The 24,675-nt window shown below is 41.9% G+C and overlaps 1 protein-coding gene across 1 annotated transcript; it reads left to right on the forward strand.

Annotated features, from left to right (window-relative positions):
• Positions 1-652: 652 nt before the first annotated feature.
• Positions 653-18,902, forward strand: PARD6B (par-6 family cell polarity regulator beta). The gene is made up of 3 exons (XM_080684794.1): positions 653-1,143; positions 7,261-7,483; positions 15,739-18,902. The coding sequence occupies exons 1-3, from the start codon at positions 1,078-1,080 to the stop codon at positions 16,566-16,568; spliced, it is 1,119 nt and encodes a 372-aa protein (XP_080540920.1). The 5' UTR covers positions 653-1,077; the 3' UTR covers positions 16,569-18,902.
• The last annotated feature ends 5,773 nt before the right edge of the window (positions 18,903-24,675 follow it).

Genomic DNA, 24,675 nt, shown 5'->3' on the forward strand with positions numbered 1-24,675 from the left:
CTCAGCCCACGTTCCCTCCCTCCAGGCACCCATTCTACCCCCTGGGACCTGACGGTTCGCAGAAAGTCTCTACGGACAAAACCAAACCAGAAAAACCCCGAGGTTCTTTCTCCCCCAGTAACTGTGGTAGAAGCGGGAAAACTTGAATTTTGCAACCGGAGTTGCAGCCTGACACCTAAAGAACGCAAATGGATGGTGGAGGGACGTTGTTTCAGGCGGCAGCATCCCAAAGTGCTAGCTAGCAGAAGGAGCAAGTGAAACCCACCCACCCCTGGACGACGCACCCGGCGGCACGTTATATCCCCCAGCGGGGTGCTAGCTTCAACCCCGACCTGGGCAACCCGGCCCGCGCCCGCGCATGCGCAAAAGGCCCACCCACCCCAGCTTGTCTCCAGGTGCGCTCGCGCTTCCGGCTGGCCTTCCCGGGGCGGAAACCACAGGGCGGGTGCATGCGCTTTCCAACTCTCCCTCTGGGTCAGAGAGGCCCAGAGCTTCAGGTGACCCGCCCCGCCCTCGCAGCGCGAGGCCAATCGCGCTGCGGTGGGCGGGATTTTCTAGACGGTGGCCCTCCCACGCGCCCTGCAAGACGTGTCCCGATTGGTTGGCTCCGCGGGCGCAGGTGCGCGCTTCCTATTGGGTGTGGGCGGAGCGCGAGCCTCCGAGGCCTTTAAGGAGGCTGCAGGTGAGAGCGCGCGCGCCGCGCCTCCCGCCCAGCTCGGGTGCGCGCGCGCGCGGGCTCGCGTGGGAGGCGGCCGAGCGCGAGGCTGCGGAGCCTGTCGCCTCTGCTCCGCCCCTCTACCCCCTCCGCCCCCTCCGTCGCGGGTGCCGCCAAGGCCCTGAGGGAGGGAGTCGCGTCCCCGCTGGCCGCGCGGCCAGTCCCACCCTCGGTCTCGCCGCGTGAGGAGCCGCCCAGCGGAGCTCTGCGCGGAGACTCTAGCCGCGGCCACCCCTCTGCAGGTGCCTGTGAGGAGGTTCCCGGCCGCAGCCACGTCCAGAGCCCTCCGGCCACGCACTCTCTCCCCGCGCTCCTGGGGGGCGGCCCGGCTGCCGGAGGCCGCCGCGGGGCCCGGCCTCAGCATGAACCGCAGCCACCGGCACGGGGCGGGCAGCGGCTGCCTGGGCACCATGGAGGTGAAGAGCAAGGTGCGCGGGGCCCTGGCGGGGCGGAGCGGCAGTCCTGATGGCAGCGGGGGCCTGGGGGAGGCCAGGGACTGGTCAGGGACGGCCTGAGGAGCTGCCGGGCGTCTGGGTCGGTGAGAGGCGCGGTAGTGGGATTTGGAGGCAGGAGATGGTGGATAATAAACTTGCTGAGAAGGAGAGGGCGTGGGGAGGGGGGCTTGTGTCTGCTCCTGGCCCAGGTAGGTAGATGACCAGTGGAGCACTTTGTCTGGTTCCTTAAATCTCATTCCTGTTCATGGACGGGAGTAAGGGCCAAGATACACCCAAGCCATTTGAGCGCAGAGAGGTTTCAAAACGTTTGGGGGAATTCTACCTCCTGGCCTATGAGTGCAAGGTATTTGGAGCACCCGTGGTCACAACATGTTACCCACTTCTGTGGTTCAGGGGTGCATGGGGTGGTGAAGAGGGAGCCCAATGAACTAAATAACCCTTTGAAAGTTGACTTTGCTTCCTGCTAGGGAAGTTCCTGGCACTGACTTAGGTATGCACTGAGTCTATAACATTAACACGATCACCTTTCGTTTGAGTAGCACTTCTACAGTTTGAGTCTGGACGCTGTTTTCATTCCATCATGCTACCTTTTCACATCAAGTGTTTTTCATTCTTGACCAACGGTATGCCAATCTGCTGATAATTACTTCGGTAATCTACTGAATTTCTACATTTCCAGGCTCCCTGAGCAGGGTAGTCTGTAGGGATTAGTTAGGGAATGCTTTTCCAAAGGAGGTTTTGAGCTGGAATTTGAAGGTGATCGGCAGCCACGGGAACATTCTCATGAATTGGAGAGCCAAAAGGAGCTTAAATAATCTAGTGTCATTCTCTGAGAAGACAGGGGCTTGGAAAGGTTACGACTTCTAAGGTTATGACAAAAACCTTAGAGCCTTTTTACAGAGTAACTTTTAGGCTTTATAGAAAAGGAAGAGCGGGCACTGGCTGGGCCCTGACACATGTGAAATAGAATCAAGAAGACCAAAACACATAAAAGGGTAGGAGAAAGTAAAAGCGCCTCAACTTCAGAAATAATGAAGCATCATTGAGTGTAAGACTACTTCGAATACACGCCAGGGAGGGGAAGGAAAGCTTCCCGGAGCCTGTGGGTAAATGCTTTTTATATTATCTAGAGTTGATAGACAAAGTTCTGTAAGTTGTTGTAACTGAGATAGTCACATCAAGAATATCTATATTCATTTTTAACATCATTTTACAATGTTCTCTGAAACTTAACTCATGTATCAGGATAGGCACTAGTTTCAGAAGCCTTGCTGCTTCCTAAGAATCGAAATGTAATAAGAGCAATTTAAGGAGAGGGTTCTTCCCTGTGACCCCCATGGAGCTGCCATCACAAATGGAAGTGACACATGCTTGAACTAACAGTTAAGATGATTTAAAACACAGAAAACTTTTCCTCTAGCAGTATAGTAGTGGTAGTGGTTGATAGCTGCCCAGTGTTGAATCTTCTAATGGCATTTCTGTTATAAATCTAGTATGGTTTTGTGGGAGTTGAGGTTAAAAAAAGAAAAACACAATATTGCATTATCTCAAAATTCAGTTTATGGTCCTAATTTTGGTAGCAAGTCTTTAATTTTTTTGGTCACAGGGAGAAAATGAGTAGGAATTCTAGGTACACTGATAAATACAACCAAATAGTAATTGATCTCCCGAGACTAGGAAACCTTGAGCTCTTGGGGACTGGAATTTCAGGCTTTCTGTCAACTGATTTGTAAATCTTTCCCATACTTATGTCTAACCCAGCCGTGGGCAAACTACGGCCCGCGGGCCGGATCTGGCCCGTTCGGCTGTTCTATCCGGCCCGCGGAGCTGAAAGAGCGGAGGGTTCTCTTGCTCTCCCCTCCGCTCCTTTACTTTGAATTTATATTAGTTCACACAAACACTCCATCCATGCTTTTGTTCTGGCCCTCCGGTCCAGTTTAAGAACCCATTGTGGCCCTCGAGTCAAAAAGTTTGCCCACCCCTGGCTATACTAGTATTATATATGGGACCTGCCATACTGCACTTTTAGTGAACTGTCTCTTAAATAGAATCAAGGCATTCTGAGAACCTGCAGGGAATGAAGTGTCATTTCACTGTCATTCTAGCTATTGATATAGGCACGGTATAAGCTCTCTTTCTAATGTGACACCTTGTGTTTCAAATATATATGGTTGATACATTTATCTTTAATAGAGTAAATAAAACACCTGTTACCTTTACCATTTAAAAATATTTGGACAGATGTTTTCTTTTTCACTGCTTTAGTGATAGTATGGCTTTTTACAAAAGTGATCCCTGAGAAGTTAGGTTGTGACCACAGCTAGGTGATGTGTAAACCCACATTTCAGGATCTCTTTGTTCTTCATAGAAAACAGTGTCAACTTTATCATCTTTGCTCATGGAAGGGAAAAATGGTACAAGTAAAGTAATGAATATTGCAAATATAACTATAGTTAAATTGTGATACCAGCTACCATGTGACTTTTCTTTGGTAACTGATTTATCTTCCTGTTTCGCCAGAGTTGGGTAAGTTCTTAATCAATAATCAAGGTGGTGTCCTTTAATAACCTTGGAGCAGTCTTTGAGCTGTACATTTCCTAATTATTATTCATGGACAAACAGAATATTAAAATTAAGTTTGCATTTCTAGAATGTACCAACAGATGCTAGGAGAAGGGTATTGATTCACATTCTGGGTAATTGAGACAAATTAGACCAAGCTAAAAAAGTTGTAAGTGGTTTATATAATGAATAGTTGTTGATTGGTCTTAATTTTATCTCTACCTTCATGTTTTGTTTTATTTTTATGTAGTAAAAAAGTTCTCTTAATCCTATTGTTCTGATGCAAGAAGCATAACAATTTCTCTTTTTTTCCTGCTAACATTTGCAAAAGGGCACATCAACTGTGAGCCATACAGTTTTCTATTGTTTTTGTCATAACATTTAAGCGAGAGAAGAAAATGTTGAGCAAAGAATTTTCATCCAATAGCTTTAGCAAAAGCATTGAAGCCCCAAAATGTTCAGTGATTAGATAGATGTTACTCCCATTTCTGGATCATGGGAAGTGATAGACACGGGTGAATCAAAGCCCTAGGAACTTTACGTTGTGATACCAGAATAAAGAAATGAAGGAGAAACTATGACTTTTGATAACATCATAAGACTAACTCTGATATGAAGGGTGTTCCCGAGTTTTTATTTACTTTGAAATGAGAAGGTGTGACTAAACTTTTTGAGAGCCCTGAGTATGAGTCACCTTATATTTCTTGACAAGTGTTAGTGTTTATGGTTCAGGAATGTATTTTGGAAATTTTTAATTATTTATTAGAGGTAATAGGTGGTTTTGGTGAGTTTTAATGTAAAACTAGTGAATATCGTGGGTAAGCAAGGGAGATGAACTTCATAGAGTAAGAGCTGTGACTCCAGATACCCATAAGGTCCTTGGAAAAATGAACTGACACATTTGTAACCTCAAATTATTCTGATAGGGACTTTGTCTGCAGGGTGCTTAAGGCTGTCTTAGTGGTGCATTAGTATTTCTTATAATAGCTATTTAGAGGAAAAATGAGTTCAGTGGTCAAGCACATTTGGCAAACATTTGGTTTTTTGTTTTTGTTTTTTGGGTTGTTTTTTATAATATTCAGATGCTTATATATTGAATGTAAACCATTTAAATGGTATTTTTTAAAATACATTTTTATTGATTTCAGAGAGGCAGGGAGCGGGAGAGAGAGATAGAAACATCAATGATGAGAATCATTGATTGGCTGCCTCCTACGCCTCCCCCCTCCACCCCTCCCCGCCACTGGGGATCGAGCCCGCAACCTGGCAAGTGCCCTTGACCCAAATCGAACCTGGGACCCTTCATTCTGCAGACTGACGCTCTATCCACTGAGCCAAATCCGCTAGGGCTAAATGGTATTTTTTCAGGGGGAGGGGTGGGGTGGAGGGGATAATCAGTGGTGGAAACCTTTTATTAGCCTTATCTAACTGATAGTTCATAGGGAGTCAGATGATGGTGGTTGGGTGTTGCTTTGTTCCAAAAATTTGAAATTCAGTGCAGAAAAGGGATGCGCAGATGCCTCCTTGCACCATGATTCAGTTTTGTGATATGATGGCTTCCCTGATAGAGCTTTTAGTTGAAGATATCCTTGTTTTCCTTATTTCCCATAGTTTGTAGTTCTGGAATATAGTTGCTACATTCAAGCCTTTTCCAGTCTGTTTCCAGAACTTGATTCTAGGGTATGATACCTTCCTTTTAGAGCAGTCTTGATGTCGCTTCTTCTTTAATTCCCTAGTTGTAGGACTTCATTCAGCCAGATTTCAGGGGGTTCTGAATGATGGTTGTTCTGTAGTTTAGTTGTAATTTTATTGCTGTTGTTAATCCTCCCCAGGGGATATTTTTCCATTGATTTTTAGAGAGTAGACGGGAGGGGGCGGGGAGAGAGAGAGAGAGAGAGAGAGAGAGAGAGAGAGAGAGGGAGAGAGAGAGAAACAAACATCGATGTGAGAGACACATCGATTGGTTGCCTTCCACACACACCCTGACCGACCAGGGTGGGGATGGAGCCTGCAACCAAGGCACATGCCCTTGATTGGAAATCGAGCCCTGGACCCTTCAGTCCTAAGTTCTATCCACTGAGCGACACTGGCTAGGGCTATTGTAATTTTGATGCGGTTGTGGGAGGAGATGCTTACCCTGTTTATTTATGCCACCATCTTGACCGGAAGTCATTTGTGAACATTAGCTTTAAAAATATTTTAATCAACTGCAGGACTTAACTGAACTTTTACTATCTGGTCTCCACAGTAACCCCTAAGAGTGTGACTATAGTTATGTATCATTTTCTACTTGTGTGGCTGGGTACACCTTTTTGAGGAAGGCTGATTAATCTTTTTTTTTTTTTTAATATGTTTTTATTGATTTCAGAGAGGAAAGGAGAGGGAGAGAGATATAGAAACATCAATGATAAAAGAGAATCATTGATCACCTGCCTCCTGCATGCCCCACACTAGGGATGGAGCTCCCAACCCTGATATGTGCCCTGACTGGGAATTGAGCATGATCTCTGGGTTTATAGGTTGATGCTCAACCACTGAACCACGCCAGCCAGGCTGATTAACCTTTCCTAGGTTTCCACATTTGGGGAGAAATGCCATTCTAGTCCCATAGTAAGTCCTATAGATCCTGTTGTTCATGTACTATATGAAATCAGTCCTTAGTGTTGAATAAGGGCCACTTGACTAATTCAGCATTTGGAGAACAGAGGTATGATTCTAGCATAGGGAAGCAGACCCGAGAATCAGAATTGTGAAGATAAATATTGGGCCTGGTAGAGGTGTCATGTACTCCCTGGTGGTATGATCCGTTAATACCTCTCTGATGTAACTATTCTCTTTATCCACTAATTGGTAAGCTCATGTAGGCCTGAGCCTTTCATTCTCTAGGGTCTAGCCCTGTGCCAAGCATATAAACACTTCTTGTGTTCCTGGGTAGTTGTAGGACATATACTTGACGTATTAATAAAGCTTTTTTAATAATATTAACAGGGAAGATGCTTATCTCTAGACTGATTTCTTAAATACTGTACCTCCATTTGTATCGTATCTTAAATGCCAAGAAGCTCAAAGTACTTTTTGTACCTGTTTCTGTTCATTCTTGCCACTTCTGTGAATTAGCAATTCCTTTTATGGGGGAAGAAACTTAGATGCTTTTTGTTAATGGTCAAAATAAAGACTTGGGCACCTCGTACCCCATGGCCTGAGTGAGGAGAGTGCTGCTTTCAGGATCTGGGCTGCAGACAGGGTGTGAGAGGACAGTCCCCAATGCAGCCTTGGTGCCTGGACATTGAGGTAAACCTGCATCTCTTGAAGTGATGCCCTTCAGAGATACAGCATCAAGAAGACACATCCCTGTGCCTTTCTTATGTTATTTTATCTCCAGATGATGAGGTTTCTGACAATAGACTGTGTCACTGGAACTATCTTCTTTATTAAGAGAAATAAATAAGCCTGATAATTTTCTGTGGCATGCATTTTAAAATTGAGTCCTGTTACTTTTTAAAATTAATACATTTTTTATCTTTATAGTTTGGAGCTGAATTTCGTCGTTTTTCACTGGAAAGATCAAAACCGGGAAAATTTGAGGAGTTTTATGGATTACTGCAACATGTTCATAAGATCCCAAATGTTGATGTTTTAGTAGGCTACGCAGACATCCATGGAGACTTACTACCTATAAATAACGATGATAATTATCACAAAGCTGTTTCAACGGCCAATCCACTGCTTAGGATTTTTATACAAAAAAAAGGTAAGTACCACTGTTTACAAAAATTGCTTTACAAAGAGAAATGGTTTTATTTTTCTCATTGATAGAATACACAGACTTTGCCACAAACTTACTGAATAGACATTTTCTGTGAATCTTACCATATTAAGCAACAAGTGAGTTTAAAACATTTTCAATATTATTGGTTTAATGATTATCTTTACACTTCACTAGTGTACTTTAGAAAATTTGTGGGAGTTTTTTGTTTTTGTATTTTTTTAATCCTCACCCAATAATATGCTTACTGATTTTAGAGAGAGAGAAACATCAGTGTGAGAGAGAATATCGATCGGTTGCCTTCTGTATATGCCCCAACCAGGGATTGAACCCACAGCCTTTCGGTATACAGGATGATGCTCCAACCAACTGAGCCACCTGGCCAGGGCAGAAAGTTTGTGGTTTTAATTACTTTAATTATAACCCTCTTAGATTTTTAAAAATAGAAATTTGGAATTTATTGAATCTTCACTTTAATGAATGAAATTTTGTTCATTCAGGAAGATGTAGAAAGAGTATGACTTTGGAGTCAGAGAAACATTCTAGTTTTTTGGTGACAACCAACTTTCAAGTGCTGTACTTAATAGATACCTAACGGAAAGCTGTTTATCCTTCCTGGGTCTCAATGTCTTTTTCTATAGAATGGGCATATTATTACATAGGATTACTAGGAGGATTGAAAGAGCTAAGTACAGTGCCCTGGCATGTAGTAGGCAGGCATCCAGAGACTGTTTTCTTTCGTTTCTCTTTTAGGATATTGTTCACAGAAAGCAAATTAGTAGTTACTCATCTGGAAAATTAGATAGCAACTCATTATTTTGGAGGAATGTAAACGTTGATATTTGTCTTATAAAAGAACATTTGAAGTAGCCACTTTATATTGCAAATGTTTTCAAATGTCTTTTGAGTCCTAAGTTTTTATTTTTTTAACTTTGTGTCTTCCTTCATGTGTGTCTCTCTGTCTGCAGATGGGCAGGGTGTGTGCCATTTATTCCTTTGTCTTTGGTAAATGAAGAGGTTTAGAAAGCTAGCAGGGAAGCAGCAGGCACTGTATTGGTGGGATAATTAAAGCCTTGCTGTGTTTGTAAACCAATCCAGAGACAGAGAATGGTAGGGATTACCCTTGAAGATGAAACTTTCTTTCCAATCAGTTGATAAGCATGGGACCACTCCCAGGGCTTTGAAATTCCACTGATTATGTATGTTAGCTTTTCTGGGTTTGGAGGAACTAAAGTCCACCAACAGAATAACCTGCCAAGCGCAACTTATATCTTTATCACTTGACTGTTTACAAAATATTAACAAACACAATTTTCCTTAAACCCCCACCCCCAGATGGATTTTGTAGATAACAGGGGTGTGGTACAATTAGAGTATTACGTTAGGAGATTAATTTGGCTGTTGAGATGAATTGGAGGAGCAGCAGAATATGGAAGAGGGATGGACTTAAGAGAAAATTGGTTTGGTCTTAGGGCAGAAAAGCTTATCTGGCTGGGGAGTTTCAACTGTGTTAGGAAATTAGAAATGGTAATTAAAGACCAAGGATAGACCCTTAGAAAACTATGTATAGAATGTTAGAGAAGAACTGCAGTAGAGGAGAGAAGGATAAAACATTTGAGTGGAATTTGTCATTATGAGTAGAATAATTTAAATAATTGTTGTTAGATAGTAGGCCTTTCTTGTTAGCAGTTGCAATTTTCACTAAAAATTTAGTTGCTCTCTGGAATGTGTATTCAAATGTAAAATGACTATTTTTAAACCATTGCCACCTGACAAAATTATTCCCTTCGTTAGAAAGATTATATGAGTTGGATTATACCACCACATGTTTTTGCTACTGGATTTGTAACACTTATGTGATCATGGGATTAATTAGTCCTAACATCTTTTAAGGATGGTTATCTTCTGCTATTTCCTTTTTAAATGTTTCTATGTGAACAAAACTTTTCTATGTTGTAGAGATAAGCATCCAATACAATTAATAGTCTCAGAGTTTGGCTTAGAAATAGGTAGTCCATTCAACAGACAAGTCTTTAAAAAATATATAAATTTAAGCCCTGGCTTGTTTTGCTCAGTGGTTTAGTACATTGGCCCAAGGACCGGTGGGTCATGGGTTCGATTCCTAATCAAGGGCACGTGCTTTGATTGCATGTTTGATCCCGGGTCCCTGTCAGGCACGTGTGGGAGCAAAAAATGAACAGGAAGTTCCTGCTTAATTCCTGCTTAAAACCCTGTATTGGCTTTTCATTGCATCAAGAAGAAACTCCTTCCTCGTTTGGCCTTTGCCAGTTCATCTTCCTCAGTTCTTCCTCCCTCATCACAGCCACACCGGCTTCCTGTCCCTCAGACTTGGTTGCTGTCTCTGCTTTTGCACTTGCTTTTTCTTCTAAGAAAGGTTTCCCTCTAGCTCTTCCCATGGCTGCCTCTTCATCCTTCAGATCTTAGCACAGATCATGTTCTCAGAAGGGTTTCTTCTGACCACCCCTAAAGGGCCACACCCTCCCATCGTTAGCAGATGAACTACCCTCTGAAGATCTGGAATTCAGAGTGTCTTTGAAGTGAAAGCTCAGGGTTGAATGCGTAAGCTACTTAATAGCCTGAACTTGAAGATAGGAATGAAAAGTTTTATATTTTGTAATAATTTGTTAGAAGAAAAACCCCATACTCCATTTCTAGGGCTGTTATCATGGAAGCAAAAACAAAACAAAAAACGATATCTTAAAAGTTTATTTTCACAGAGAGTATTTCCAGGTCTTTTGCCAGCCCCCATCCCCACTGGAGTTTAGAATATTGTCATTTATTTGGGGGAGGGGAAGAGAAGGTACAGAGTAGTTTTCCTCCTTTTGTTTAGATTATTATTGTACGACAAACAATATTAGAAAATATCCAAAGGTTGTACCTTTAAAAAATACTCAGGTTATTCCTGTAGGTTTGGAATAAAGCCAGGGAAATGTGTATTAAAAAAAAATTAAAAACTTCCCAGCCAGTCATGGTGATCAGCCAAGTCTGGGGTCTGTTGAAATGCAGAGACTCCTCGCCAGATCTGATCAGAATGTGCACACCACAGTTCTTGCTGTATGTATCACCACCTGTTTTTGTGTGACATTAGACAAATATGTCTGCATCTTGGATATATTCAGAGGAGTTTGTTGGACTCTCTAAAAGGTCCTTGCTTTAAGCATCCCCTCACTTAGGACATGGCCTTGTGGCCCTGACACCTGTACGTAGACATTATTTTGCAAATGGACTTTAAGATTATATTTTAATGAATCAGGGTTTAATTTAGAAATGTCTAAGTTACATACATTATAATAGTAAGTTGTAAAAAAACCCCACAGTTTAACAAAAGGTATGGCCCTAGAAATTAAACATTAAATAAAATAAAAAGAAGAGAGAGAAAAAAAGAGGAAATTGTGGAGTAACATCTCAGAATATGACACCAGTTCTCATGATGGAAACCTGGGAGCCATCTTCAACACATACCTGTTTTTCTTAGTCACCAAGCCTGTTAAAACTGTGTTCTAATTATTTTTCAGGTGTTTTGCCCTATCTCCATTGCCTCTGCTTCAGGCCAGGTGCCATTCTAAACCACTGCACAGCCTCCTATCTCCTCTCAGGTCCATTCTCCAGCTCGAAGCCAGAGCTTTAGAGAAAAACCGAAACTCTTGGTTTTCTTCCTGTTGCCCTTAGGCCGAAGTCCATAATCCTTAACACTTCCCTGAAGTCCCCATTGGTCTGCCTGGCCCCTGGCTGCTTCTGACTTGGCTCTGGACTCCTCCTCCTCCTCCCCGCCCCTCTCCCCCAGCCACCCTTTAACCTCACTACATTCAATGGGCCACATAATGAGGTTTCTGTCAACAAATTCGACCACATATATGGTGCTCCATTAGAATACAGGAGCTGAAAAATTCCTATCGCTTAGTGACGATGTTGTGGCTGTAGTAAGGTGGGAGTGCATCACATTCCTCATGCAGTTGTGGCGATGCTGGTAAACAGACCTACTGCACTGCCAGTCCTATAAAAGTTCAGCCCATGCAATTATGTACAGCACTTAATACCTGATTATGATCATAAAGGACTGTTGCAGGTTTACATATGTACTATCCCAGTGGTCGGCAAACTCATTAGTCAACAGAGCCAAATATCAACAGTACACGATTGAAATTTCTTTTGAGAGCCGAAAACCGACTTCTGCGCATGGGCCACGAAGTTTCTTTCTTTTTTTTTTTTTTTAAATATATTTTATTAATTTTTTACAGAGAGGAAGGGAGAGGGATAGAGAGTTAGAAACATCGATCAGCTGCCTCCTGCACACCCCCCACTGGGGACGTGCCCGCAACCAAGGTACATGCCCTTGACCGGAATCGAACCTGGGACCTTTCAGTCCGCAGGCCGACGCTCTATCCACTGAGCCAAACCGGTTTCGGCTGGGCCACGAAGTTTCAATCGCACTGTATGTGCACGCCCGCACGTGGTATTTTGTGGAAGAGCCACACTCAAGGGGCCAAAGAGCCGCATGTGGCTCACGAGCCACAGTTTGCCGACCACTGTACTATACTTTTCATTGTTATTTTAGAGTTTACTCTTTCTACTTATTCACAAAAAAGTTTGCTGAAAACAGTAGGCCCTGTTAACACCGGCAGCATCCCTATCTCATGTCTCTCTCTCTTTTTTAAAAAATATATTTTTATTTAGTTCAGAGAGGAAGAGAGATATAGAAACATCAATGATGAGAGAGAATCATTGATCAGCTGCCTCCTGCATGCCCCCTACTGGGGATTGAGCCTGCAACCTGGTCATGTGCCCTTGACCAAAATCAAAGCCAGGACCCTTCAGTCCTCAGGCCGGTGCTCTGTCCACTGAGCCAAACCAGCTAGGGCTCATGTCTCTTGATTGCATCATTTTCTCTTGTGCTTGATTTAATCTCGTGTAGTTTTATGCAGTAACCTGCTGTACAGGCTTGTAGCTCTGGAGCACTAGGCTAGAACATGTAGCTACCCTAGGTGTGCAGTAGGCTATACCATCTAGATTTGTGTAGGTCACTCATGATGTTCGCTCAACGATGATATTGCCTAACGATGCATTTCTCAGAACATATCCCTGTTAAGCGATGCGTGACTGTACATTGGACTCCTTCCCCTTCCTCCATCCTGCTCCTCTCTTTTATTCGTTGTATTCTATGCCTGGAATGTCCTTCCCTGATTAGTCTCAGCGTGATCCTTACTTTCCTGATGAAGCCTTTCCTTTCCTGTGCACCATGCTAGGTTCTCATTTACATACTTGCACAGCACAGTGTACATCACAGCTCTTGGCACCTTTGTAATAATTCAATTATTTGAAATTAATTTCCATCTTCTCCTTTAGACTATAAGCACCATGAAAGCAAGCGCCTTATCTGTTTTGTTCACTGGATCTATGGCCCAGAAACCAATGCTGAACCACATACGAGATACTTCTTAATATTTGGTGATTAATTTTTCTTATTAGGAAGTGAAGGGATCTGCAGAATTTGAATATCGCTTTAAGTGATGTTTAATCTTTGTAAAGTTGCCAGATCTGTTTCATTTAACCATTTTGGATTAGAACAAGGGTTGGCAAACTAAGGCTTGCTGGCTGTTTTGTAAATAAAGTTTTCCTTGGAACACAGCCAAGCTCATTCCTTTATGGTCTGCCTATGGCTGCTTTTGCAACAGGAACCGTGTGACCTCCAGGACCTGAAATATTTACTGTATAGCTCTTTACAGAAGAAGGTTTACAGCCCCTGGATTACAATTTCAAAAATCATTTCATTCTTCCCTGTCTTCCTGCTGAACCTCAAACAAGTCATAATCTTGAACTTTCTTAATGACTCTAACATGAACTGTTCCTATTTTGTTACTATAAAAGGATGCTGATGCTTCACCCCCCGCCCCCCAAGGTTTGCTTTTTATCCACTGTAGGCTTTTATTTCTTGTATCTGTGTCTTCCACTCACTAGTGGACCCTTACCTCTCACTCTGTAACTTTTGACACTCTGTGAGCTAAGGAATGAGATAACCAGGCTTTTCAGAATTAATGTTTACAGACTAAGGGCCTGCAGGGCTCCTCGGTAAGTAAAGCACAGGAGCTTTTTATGTGGAAAGAAGTGAGACATCCTTGGCAGGTCAGTGGCCTTGCAGGTGGCTCGTTGTCTGTTCCTGTTAGCTGAGATTGTCTGCTGAGGGGCAGGCTTGGGGTAAGGGAGGTGCTGCTGTATAAGCCGGTATCATGTACTGTTGCGTAAACCTGGCTTTATACAAGTGGAAGGTTGCTATAAGCCAAATTTCCAAACTTCCTATCACAGTCTGAGTTCAGTGCTTTGATATACATACTCAGGTAGAAAGTGAACTCCTACTCCCTGTGGACATTCACCTTTACACTTTAAACTAACACCCTGCACCCTGGCTTTCTGCCAAAATATTTTTTCCCAGTGGCTGGAAACTGATTAGCTAGATGGGAGAACAAAGGTGCCTTTGTACAGGGGCATATTGCTTCTGAGAATTTAGCAGAGAGCATTCAAACAGGGTCAGGATGCAATGCCAAATTATGCAGATTTGAGGGTTTTGGGGTCAGGTTTCCCACGAATAGGTATGTAGGCAACTTAATTTTGTTCGAAGTTTGTATGGACTGGAATTTTTCTTATATTAGGTGGGTTTTCTTAATTGATTGTTTTAAAATGAAAATATATAATTTTGAAAAAAACACATTTATAAGATGATTGTTAGATTTTTGGCCAAATTTTGCCAAAAAGATTTTTGTATCAATGAATTTATTTCCACAGCCAAATTATAAATTTCTGTCTCTTTTAGAACCCAGTCTAAATATTTTATCTATAAATGAGGACAAAATTATCCTGGGTGGAGGGAGGGGAATGCCAAAATAATTAACTACCCCTAGTCTTGTACATTTCTCTGAAACTAGCTTTCAAAGATGTTAAGTAGCATGGAAAAAAAAATGCCGAAGTTCTCTATACTCTGACGGCACAGTTGATACTTAACATTAATTGTATGAATGTGTCAGGTATTGGCCTAGAAAGAACTCCTGGGTCTAGTCTTTTCTCTGTAACTTATTATATCCCCGTCATTTCCTAGTCTATAAGGTAAAGATGATAATAGTTATCAATGTGTGTGTGTGCGGGGTGGGGGTGGGGTGGTGGTGGCAGAGGGTCACAGGAGAGAATACAAATTGAAGCCTTGGACAAACGGTGATGTTACTATTCTCTGTAGTAGTAGCCAACACTAGGATTTTAAACTAGTTTTTTTTTGGGGGGGGGGGCCTTTTGCCTTTATTTTAGTTGAAATGGGATTTCAACTCATGTGCCTGCTATTAATTTCATTTCCTTTTCTACCTCTCATTCTCTGATGAGATGCTTTGTTTATGGCTGATCTTTCTTGATCCATGTGATCTAAGAATATCTGGTTTTAGGTGCCCTGTTGTCCCTTAATATACATCAGAGATTATAAATTGTTGGCTTGAAGAATGAATTCAACCCCCGGGTGTTATTTAACTCAGATAGGTTTTTGTTGTTGTTTCACTGGGTGTCAGCATTTTAAAATGGGAAGATTTTTACCTAAAAACCATGACTCTGGCAAATTCCTACAGGACATGAAGAAAAACTGTGGAATGAAGAGCAGCTGTGCCATTAAACAGGGCAAAATGCATTTTAAGTAACTTGTTTAAGAATGTGTTTGCACCTGGCTGGTGTGGCTCAGTGGTTGAGTGTTGACCTCTGAACCAGGAGGTCATGGTTCTATTCCCAGTCAGGGCACATGCCCAGGTTCTGGGCTCGATCCCCTGTGTGGGGTGGAGGCAGCTGATCAATGATTCATCATTGATGTTTCTATCTCTCTCCCTCTCCCTTCCTCTCTGAAATCAATAAAAATATATATTTTTTTAAAAAAAGAGAATGTGTTTGCAAAACTTACCAGAATTTCATTTGGCCATGGTTCATGTTGTTTCATAGTTATCGAGCATTGTTAGATTTAATGTGCACATTGGGTAATTTTATGTGTACTTGAGAGGGCCACCTAGTGGTTTTTTTGTGTGTGTTTTTTTCTGATATAGCGTATCTTATGCACTACATTTTGATTCCATTAGAATAAGCTAATGTTTAACTAGTGTGTTTATGTACCAAATACATTTTAATTATCCTTTCTGTACAGATTCAACTGCAGATAAATGGTGTTTTCACAGCATTTCTATAATTATTTTATTTTTAAACAGAAGAAGCAGACTACAGTGCCTTTGGTACAGACACACTAATAAAGAAGAAGAATGTTTTAACCAATGTGTTGCGTCCTGACAACCACAGGAAAAAGCCTCATATAGTTATTAGTATGCCCCAAGACTTCAGACCTGTGTCTTCCATTATAGACGTGGATATTCTCCCAGAAACGCATCGTAGGGTCCGTCTGTACAAATACGGCACTGAGAAACCCTTAGGATTCTACATCCGGGATGGCTCCAGTGTCAGGGTCACACCACATGGCTTAGAGAAGGTCCCAGGGATCTTTATATCCAGACTTGTCCCAGGAGGTCTGGCTCAAAGCACAGGACTGTTAGCCGTTAATGATGAAGTTTTAGAAGTTAACGGCATAGAAGTTTCAGGGAAGAGTCTGGATCAAGTAACGGATATGATGATTGCAAACAGCCGCAACCTCATCATAACAGTGAGACCAGCAAACCAGAGGAACAATGTCGTTAGGAACAGTCGGACCTCCGGGAGCTCCGGCCAGTCTACTGATAACAGCCTTCTCGGCTATCCACAGCAGATGGAACCCAGCTTTGAGCCAGAGGATGAAGACAGTGATGAAGATGACATTGTTATTGAAGATAATGGAGTGCCACAGCAGATTCCCAAAGCTGTTCCTAACACGGAGAGCTTAGAATCATTAACACAAATGGAACTCAATTTGGAGTCTGGACAGAATGGTTTTATTCCTTCTAATGAAATGAGCTTAACACCGGCAGCAAGTGGCACAAACACTGAATTTGAAACGCGTGTTCCAAATCAAAAACTCTTAGAAGAAGATGGAACAATCATAACACTATGAAACCACTATCTGACGTTTTCTGAGTGAAGATGCCATGGGAACCTATACATTCCGCTAGTTTAAAGCATATATACCTCTGAACCAGTGACCTGGAATGGGCATGAGAAAAAATAATATTGCAAGCTCAGAATGTTATTAAAATAGTAGTTTGATAATTCTAATATAAACTTCGGTGGGTCAGAGGTGAATTTAAATCTAAAACAGAGGGGCCTTTGCTAATGCAATTATGTGCTTTTGCTGTTTTGTCTACAGATAACTGGATGTTAGAGCACATTCTAGAACTGTGTGAGAGGACTAGATAATTTCCGTTTGAAGTGGTTGCATATTTAACCTGCTGTGCAGAGCCCAGTTAATTTTTCCTTTGTATTTTTAAAAATTCTAATGTGAAGAAGTCTCATTCTAACTTTTGGTACCTTGGGGACCTCAGCTCCTATGTTCTCTGTATTTTATTTTGATATTTTAATGTTCCTCTGTTGTGAATTGTAACAAGCAATGTTTCTAAGTGCTTTTTTTCCTAATTTCTAAGAAATCAAACTGATTGACTGTTTTTAGGAGTTGCTTCCTATGTTATAAGGCATCAAAACTATGTTCCTGCATTAAGAAACTCTACCAGTTGTTCAGGTGCCTGCCTGTCCTTCCTGTAGTTTTCATTCTCACAAACGCATTCCATGTGAGTGTAACTTACCCTGGAAATGGCAATGCCACTGACTCTGGGCATTGGGAGACTCTCCCTTAACCTCAACCTCTTCACCTCTTCACCTCTTCTCACCCTCATTCCTAATCTCATTGGAAATTATCCTTTTGTTGTGTGTGTGTTGTTGGTATGCTTTTATACTCTTTTAATGTATTCGAGAAGTGCAAATCATTTTGGATTTTAAAAAATGCACCCAAATTCAGAGATTTTTTACACACAGGACAAACTTGTGCACTTTTTATATGAACAATTTGGGTTTTCCTTCATGGGATTTCTAGGAACACTGCCTACACTTTATGAAAATTATATAGTATTCACCTTTGACAGGTAGAGTTTATCACTATTGATTTTATGAGGCTATTTATTACTTTCTAATGCATCCACTTAGAACAAGTTAAGTGTAAGGCTGCTAACTTCCATTCCTTGCCTGATTTCACTATACAACGTGCACAAACACTACAGAATGCTTGTATATAGAAACAAAGAATAGTATGAAGTACATAAGTTCCCTGTGTCTTATGGATATTACTGTCAGAGTTATTTATTGATTAATTTTATGGTAGGGCTAGTACGGATACCTGTAACAATTGTGTGCTATTAAAACAATGAAGAATCAGATGACTCCGTTTTGAAGGATATTTTCTCTATATGGTCAAAATATATGAAGAAGTAAAGTCTTGATTAAATGAAGATCACTTGACTCAGAATACTTAAATGTATTTTGTTCACATTACCACTAAACATATTGTCACAACTATTAATTGCACAAATATTATGTAATACAATGTACTTTTTGTTGAATTCACTGAAGTTCTTCCACTTACATACCACTGTTTTATAATGGCATTCCAGCTTTAACATTCTGTGAGTTTTATACATTTGACTCTTGAATGACAAAACAATGATAATATATATAAGGTTAAATTTCATTTATAAGCGGTGCAGGGGTTCAACATTTTAAGTAAAAATACTTTCACTACCTCTCTCTTTTTTTTAAACAAAGTTTTAACATCAGAACTTTTCTTGGGGGGGAATACTTCAGGGCTTGACTTTTTGTACAAATTTTAACTAAAATATAGACTTGTATGTCTTCATGAAAATGGAAGTCAAAGCTTCTAATGCTTCTTATTTTAATTATCCTGCTAAAGATATATGTGAGGGTGTCTTCAGCTAGATCTCACTTAAATTATTGGTAAAATAATTGATTACTAGACGTATTGTAAAACCAATAGATCTTGGTTATACAATAAAACGTGGATTCATTGGTTGTCTGAATCAGTTATTTCAAGTGTATCATCGTTAACAAAAGTATCAGTGGATGCAGCATAAAATTTCCTAGTACTAAGTGTCAAGCCTGTGAATTTTGTTCTGTATCTTTAAGTAAATTTATGCTAATGTTCTCATGTGCTATCAACAAAATGTATGTACTTTTGTGAACTATGAATTTTCTAATTAAATTTTACATATGACAACATGATTTGTACATGGATGACACTTTGTTTAAACTATCAAATGTCAGTATTTTACTACAATTTTATTATAAAATGTACATTATCATTAACTGAACTTTGATTTTAAAATCAAATTGGCTTTAGTTGTATATTATTTTTTACAAATAAAGATAGACTTGTATAAAGGCTACTTTCTTGTTTGCAAATATATGAAAAGTGCCCAACAGTTATTTACCTATCACCCATTATATAAGCTATAGCAAAGTCCTAGCTTCCTTAACTTTTAATTTTTAAAAGATAAACATGAGCCCAGCCAGTGAGGCTCAGTGGTTGAGCATCGACCTATGAACCAGGAGGTCACGGTTCAATTCCTGGTCAGGGCACATGCCGGGTTACAGGCTCTATCCCCTGTGGGGCATGCAGGAGGCAGCCGATCAATGATTCTCTGTCATCACTGATGTTTCTCTCCCTCTCCCTTCCTCTCTGAAATCAATAAAAAGCTTTAAAAACAAAGATAGCCCTAGCCAGTTTGGCTCTGTGGATAGAGCATCAGCCTGTAGACCAAAGGGTCCCGGGTTCCATTCCGGTCAAGGGCACATACCTCCATTGCAGGCTCTTCCTTGGTGCAGGCCCTCGTCAGGGCCCGTGCAGGAGGCAACCAATCGATGTGTTACTCTCACATCGATATTTGTCTTTCCCTCTTTTCCATTCTCTCAAAATCAATGGAAAGATATCCTCGGGTGAGGATTAAAAGAAAACACAAAGATACACAAAATTGTATGTACAGCCACTACAACTATACACTGAGTGGCCAGTTTATTATGATCTCTGAACGCATAATAATCTGGCCACTCAGTGTGTGTGTGTGTGTGTATGTGTATATATATGTGTGTGTGTGTGTGTATATATATATATACACACACACACAAACACACACACACACTAGAGGCCTGGTGCACGAAATTCGTGCATGGGGGAGGGGAGTGTCCCTCAGCCCAGCCTGCACCCTCTCCAATCGGACCCCTCGAGGGATGTCCAACTGCCCCTTTAGGCCCGATCCTGGTGGCTCCCAACTGCTCGCCTGCCTGCCTTCCTGATTGCCCCTAACAGCTTCTGCCTGCCTTCGTGATTGCCCCTAACCGCTTCTGCCTGCCAGCCTGATCACCCCCTAACCACTCCCCTGCCAGCCTGATTGATGCCTAACTGCTCCCCTGCCAGCCTGTTTGCCCCTAACTGCCCTCCCCTGCAGGCCTGGTCCCCCCCAACTGCCCTCCCCTACAGGCCTGGGTCCCCCCCAACTGCCCTCCCCTGCAGGCCTGGTCACCCCCAACTGCCCTCCCCTGCAGGCCTCGTCCCCCCCAACTGCCTTTCCCTGCAGGCTTGGTTGCCCCCAACTTCCCTCCTATGTCCGCTTGGTCACCCCTAACTGCCCTCCCCTGCAGGCTTGATCGCCCCCAACTGCCCTCCCTTACAGGCCTGGTCCCTCCCAACTGCCCTCCCTTGCTGGCCATCTTGTGGTGGCCATCTTGTGTCCACATGCAGGCAGGATCTTTGACCACATGGGCGCAGCCATCTTGTGTGTTGGAGTGATGTTCAATCTGCATATTACTCTTTTATTAGATAGGATAGAGGCCTGGTGCACGGGTGGGGGCCAGCTGGTTTGCCCTGAAGGGTGTCGCGGATCAGGGTGGGGGTTTCCTTGGGATGTGAGGTGGCTGGGCGAGGGGCCTGTGGTGGTTTGCAGGCCGGCCACGCCCCCTGGTGACCCAAGTGGAGGCCCTGGTATCTAGGGTTTATTTATCTTATACAATTGAAACTTTGTAGCCTGGAGCGGAGCCAAACCTTCTGCTTGCTCCGTGGCGGCAGCCATTTCTATTGGGATTTATGTATCTTCTATAATTGAAACTTTGTAGCCTTAAGCGGAGGCCTGGGCTGGCCAGGGTGTGCGGAAAGCTTGGCTTCTTCCATCGCGGGGGGCAACCCTAGCCTCCTGCTCTTTCCAGCTCCGTGGCTGCCACCATTTCTGTTTGGTTTTATGTATCTTCTATCATTGAAACTTTGTAGCCTTGAGTGGAGGCCTAGGCCGGCAAGGGCAGGCGGAAAGCTTGGCTTCCTCCATTGCCGGGGAAACCCAAGCCTCCCTCCTACTCTCTGTGGCCATAGCCAGCTTGGTTGGGTTTATTTGCATATTCGCTCCTGATTGGCTGGTGGGTGTGGCTTGTGGGTGTAGCGGAGTGGTGGTTAATTTGCATATTACTCTTTTATTATATAGGTGTTTTTTTTTTTTTAGGGGCCCAGTGCATGAATTCATGCATGGGTGGGGTCCGGCCAGCCTGGCCAGGGGGAGGGGACATGGGTGGTTGACCGGCCTGCCTGTTGGTCGAACTCCTGGTCAAGGGGACAATTTGCATATTAACTTTTTATTATATAGGATATACACTGAGTGGCCAGATGATTATGCATTCAGAGATCATAATAATCTGGCCACTCAGTGTATATGCATGTATTGACTGGAAGGTTGAATTGAAAATGTACTTAATTCTGATAAATGTGGGAAATTGTGCATGATAATCCATCAGAGTTATCATTTAGGTTTTAAGATGATTTGAAACAAGACCAAAGTGGTTTGTAATGTGACAGTTTATCTTCTGAAACTCAAACTCACTTAGTTATACTTTCTATTGCCACCCTATATGGATTGAATTCAGTTTATCCTGAAACATGTACAGTAAAAGGCCCGAAATAAAACAGACCATTTCTAATCCCAAATTAGTCACCCTGTCATTGGCTTAGTTGGCCTCTGCACTGTCTCTTCTGCTAACCAGTGTGGAGGATAATTTTGATTCCTTCCCCCAATGAAAAACAGCTTGAAAACCCTCTTAGTAAAAATTCAACATCCTGTCTTTAGACCTTTTCATCGTGGATTGGTACCCATTGTGCTTCATCCAATACCTGGTATTCATCTCAGTTTCAGGGTCCATGAAGCAATGGTGTACTAAAACATCCCTTTCACCCTATAATGTGATCCCGATGCTGTTTGATCTTAAATCCCTGCTGCTTTCAAGTTTGCACTCCGGTAAAGGAATAAAATTTGATTTTGAAGTCATAGAAATTTGCAAGGAAAAGCTAGCCCCCTCTTTCGGGTTGTGCACCTTTAGATACTCTAATTCATGGTTAGCAACTGGTTCTTATTTGCTTAAGATGTTCCCATCTTCAGATTAATGGAAGGTTGGATTGTGGGTAATGAACTTTAAGTGTGTGTATGTCAGTGACTTTGGCAGGTGAGCTCTCTTGAATAGGTTGGGAGGGAGGGTGCTTACTTATAAGACATTGATCGTTTGGACTTTATTTGGGACAGCGTGTCACTTGGTGATGGTGGCTGTTACCTGCAGGGTTGAGCCTCCAGCTGTGATAAGTTCACTGATATGCTACTTCAGTGTTGTAATTGGGTGGATGTCTGACTGGTTATTGGAAGGTATATAGAAAGGAAATTAACATTAGATTTCATAATTTCAAAGTCCTCAGTATGTAGTAGTCTACCAAGTTCTTCTCTACAAACAGGATTTAGATAATATTTTTAAAGCTACTATGTTTATCCTAGTTGCTTTGCAACATTTGATGTGTATTTTATAAATTAATACTAAAAGTCAGTGGAGTTTGTGTTCTTTACAAGCTGTATTTAGGTGTTTTCTCATTTTAAATGGCTCTCTTTTGGAAATGGTATTTATTCTCAAACCAGTATTTTCCATGTAATAGAAAATCACTATTTTCTAGTTCATTATAATTATCTACTTCATTATAATCCCAAGGGATGGATAACAAAACTATTTAATACTATTAGTAAAGAAAACTTAAAAAAAAATTTAATCATATAAGTAATACATAAATTCATTTTTTTAAAAAAGGTTCAAATCCTTTTTGGTCACCAAACATACTTATGTGTACTGTGCTTTGTTATAAAAAGGAATTAAATTGGCTTAAAATAAGAGCAACTATAATTAATCATCTAAGTGGGAACACTTTTGCAAGAGAGTGGGTTTGCTGTTATGCCACAATGGGCACAAAGGAGCTGTCTCAGGTAAGTTGCCAGGTGAGTCATCCTATTAAAGATCTTGTAGTAGAATGGCTTTCAAACAATTTTTGAAACTGTAACCCACAGTCAGAAACGCATTGAATATTGTGATCTAATACACAGGTGTGTGTGTGTATGTATATGGATGTGTGTATATACATATACACACATACATATAATTGCAAGTTTCAAAAAGTCAATATTACATGAAAAATGCTCTGATTTTTCTATTCCATTTTTACGTTTATTATAAAAATGAACTATGTCCAAACAATTTTAGGATGCATTCTTTGAAAAATACATTTAAAGAATTTCGTTTTCCACTTGAGTGATTTGCCATGGAAAAATATTAGTATATATTTTTCCTAATGGGGGAGATACACTATTGCTTGTTTGCTTTCTTATTTTGAAATAATTAAACCTAGAACAGAGCTGCATGGAAAGTATAGTTTCTACCCTTCACCCAGATCATACCCACATTTGCTTTATCTCTGTGTATTTTTTCCTAAAACATTTGAGAATTGTTTGCAGAGATCATAGCCCCTTAACTTCTAAAGGCAAGCATATATTTCCTAAGGACAAGGAAATTCTCTCTCCCTCTCTCTTTTTATTTTTTGTTTGTTGTTAATCCTCACCTGAGGATATTTTCTCCATTGATTTTAAAGAGAGTGGAAGCGGGGAGAAAAGACAGGAACATGGACATGAGAGAAACACATTGATTGGTTGCCTCCTGCACGCGCCCTGACCAGTGCCCAGGATCGAGCCCACAACCAAGGTAAGTGTCCTTGACCACACACTGTCAAATGGCTAATTCCCTGCTGTGAATCCAGTCCCTCAATGGTGGCTGTGACAGCTGCACAAGGTAATGTGTACAAAGCACTTAGGACAGGGCCTGAGGACTGATGAGCGCTCAGTGAACGTGAGCTGTTCTGTCCCCTTCTCCAGATGACTGAGGGCCAAAGGGACTGGCCAAGGCAGTTTCTTAACTCCAGTGACTCTGGGATGTTGTCCCCAGACCACAGCACCTGGGTGTCTGTTAGAAATGCAGATGCTCAGGCCCCACCTCGGCTCCACTGGACAGAATCTCTGCTGAAGGCGTCCAGCAGGTGCATTTTAACAAGATTTCCCCAGGCGCTTCCCATGCCCGTGAAAGTTAAGGAAGTGCTCAAATTCAGCTCACTTTTCTTTGTCTCTCACTCTCTCTCTTTTTAAAAAAATTTACTTATGTAATGGTGGTGTTGTTTTCTAGTTAATTTGAGAGAGAGAGAAAGAGAAACATTGATTTGTTGTTCCATTTATTTATAGAGTCATTGGTTGACTTGTCTGTGCCCTGACTGGAGATCGAACCTTGATGTATCAGGACAACTGAGCTACCCAGTCAGGGCTCTCTCCTTCACTCTTAGCAGAACTGCTTTAATGAGCATGGCTAACACTTTCTTCTAGAATTCGTAAAGATGTCAGAAAAGCCTTCACATAATTATCTGGCATATATTGTTCTGTCAACTCACTTGGCCAAAGTCGTCGTCAGTCTCCAGCCCCTTGTGCAGAGGGCCACACTGTCTGAGTCAGTAGAATCTGACTTATCGGAATTGTACTTTGGATGAAATACTGTGCCCTCAGCCCCACCCCCCACCTGCCAAATCATTGTCGGTGTGCAGAAAATAAGCCCCTGAAAACTCCAGGCTTCATTTTTGTGCTGGCTTATCTGTCCCCACCCACCAAAAAAAAGGAGAAAGGCTAGAATTGGACTAATAGTACAACCCACAGATGGTATCAGTGTAGCATTCCTGTTCCATTCCGTCTCCTAGCAATGCATCAGGCGACAAGGAAGTCGCATTCAAGGCATTGTTTGTGACAGACCTGGAGCAGGTTACGCTCAGATAAAACCGG

Source organism: Plecotus auritus, assembly GCF_963455305.1.
Source record: "Plecotus auritus genome assembly, chromosome: 8".
Classification (NCBI taxonomy): Eukaryota; Metazoa; Chordata; class Mammalia; order Chiroptera; family Vespertilionidae; genus Plecotus; species Plecotus auritus.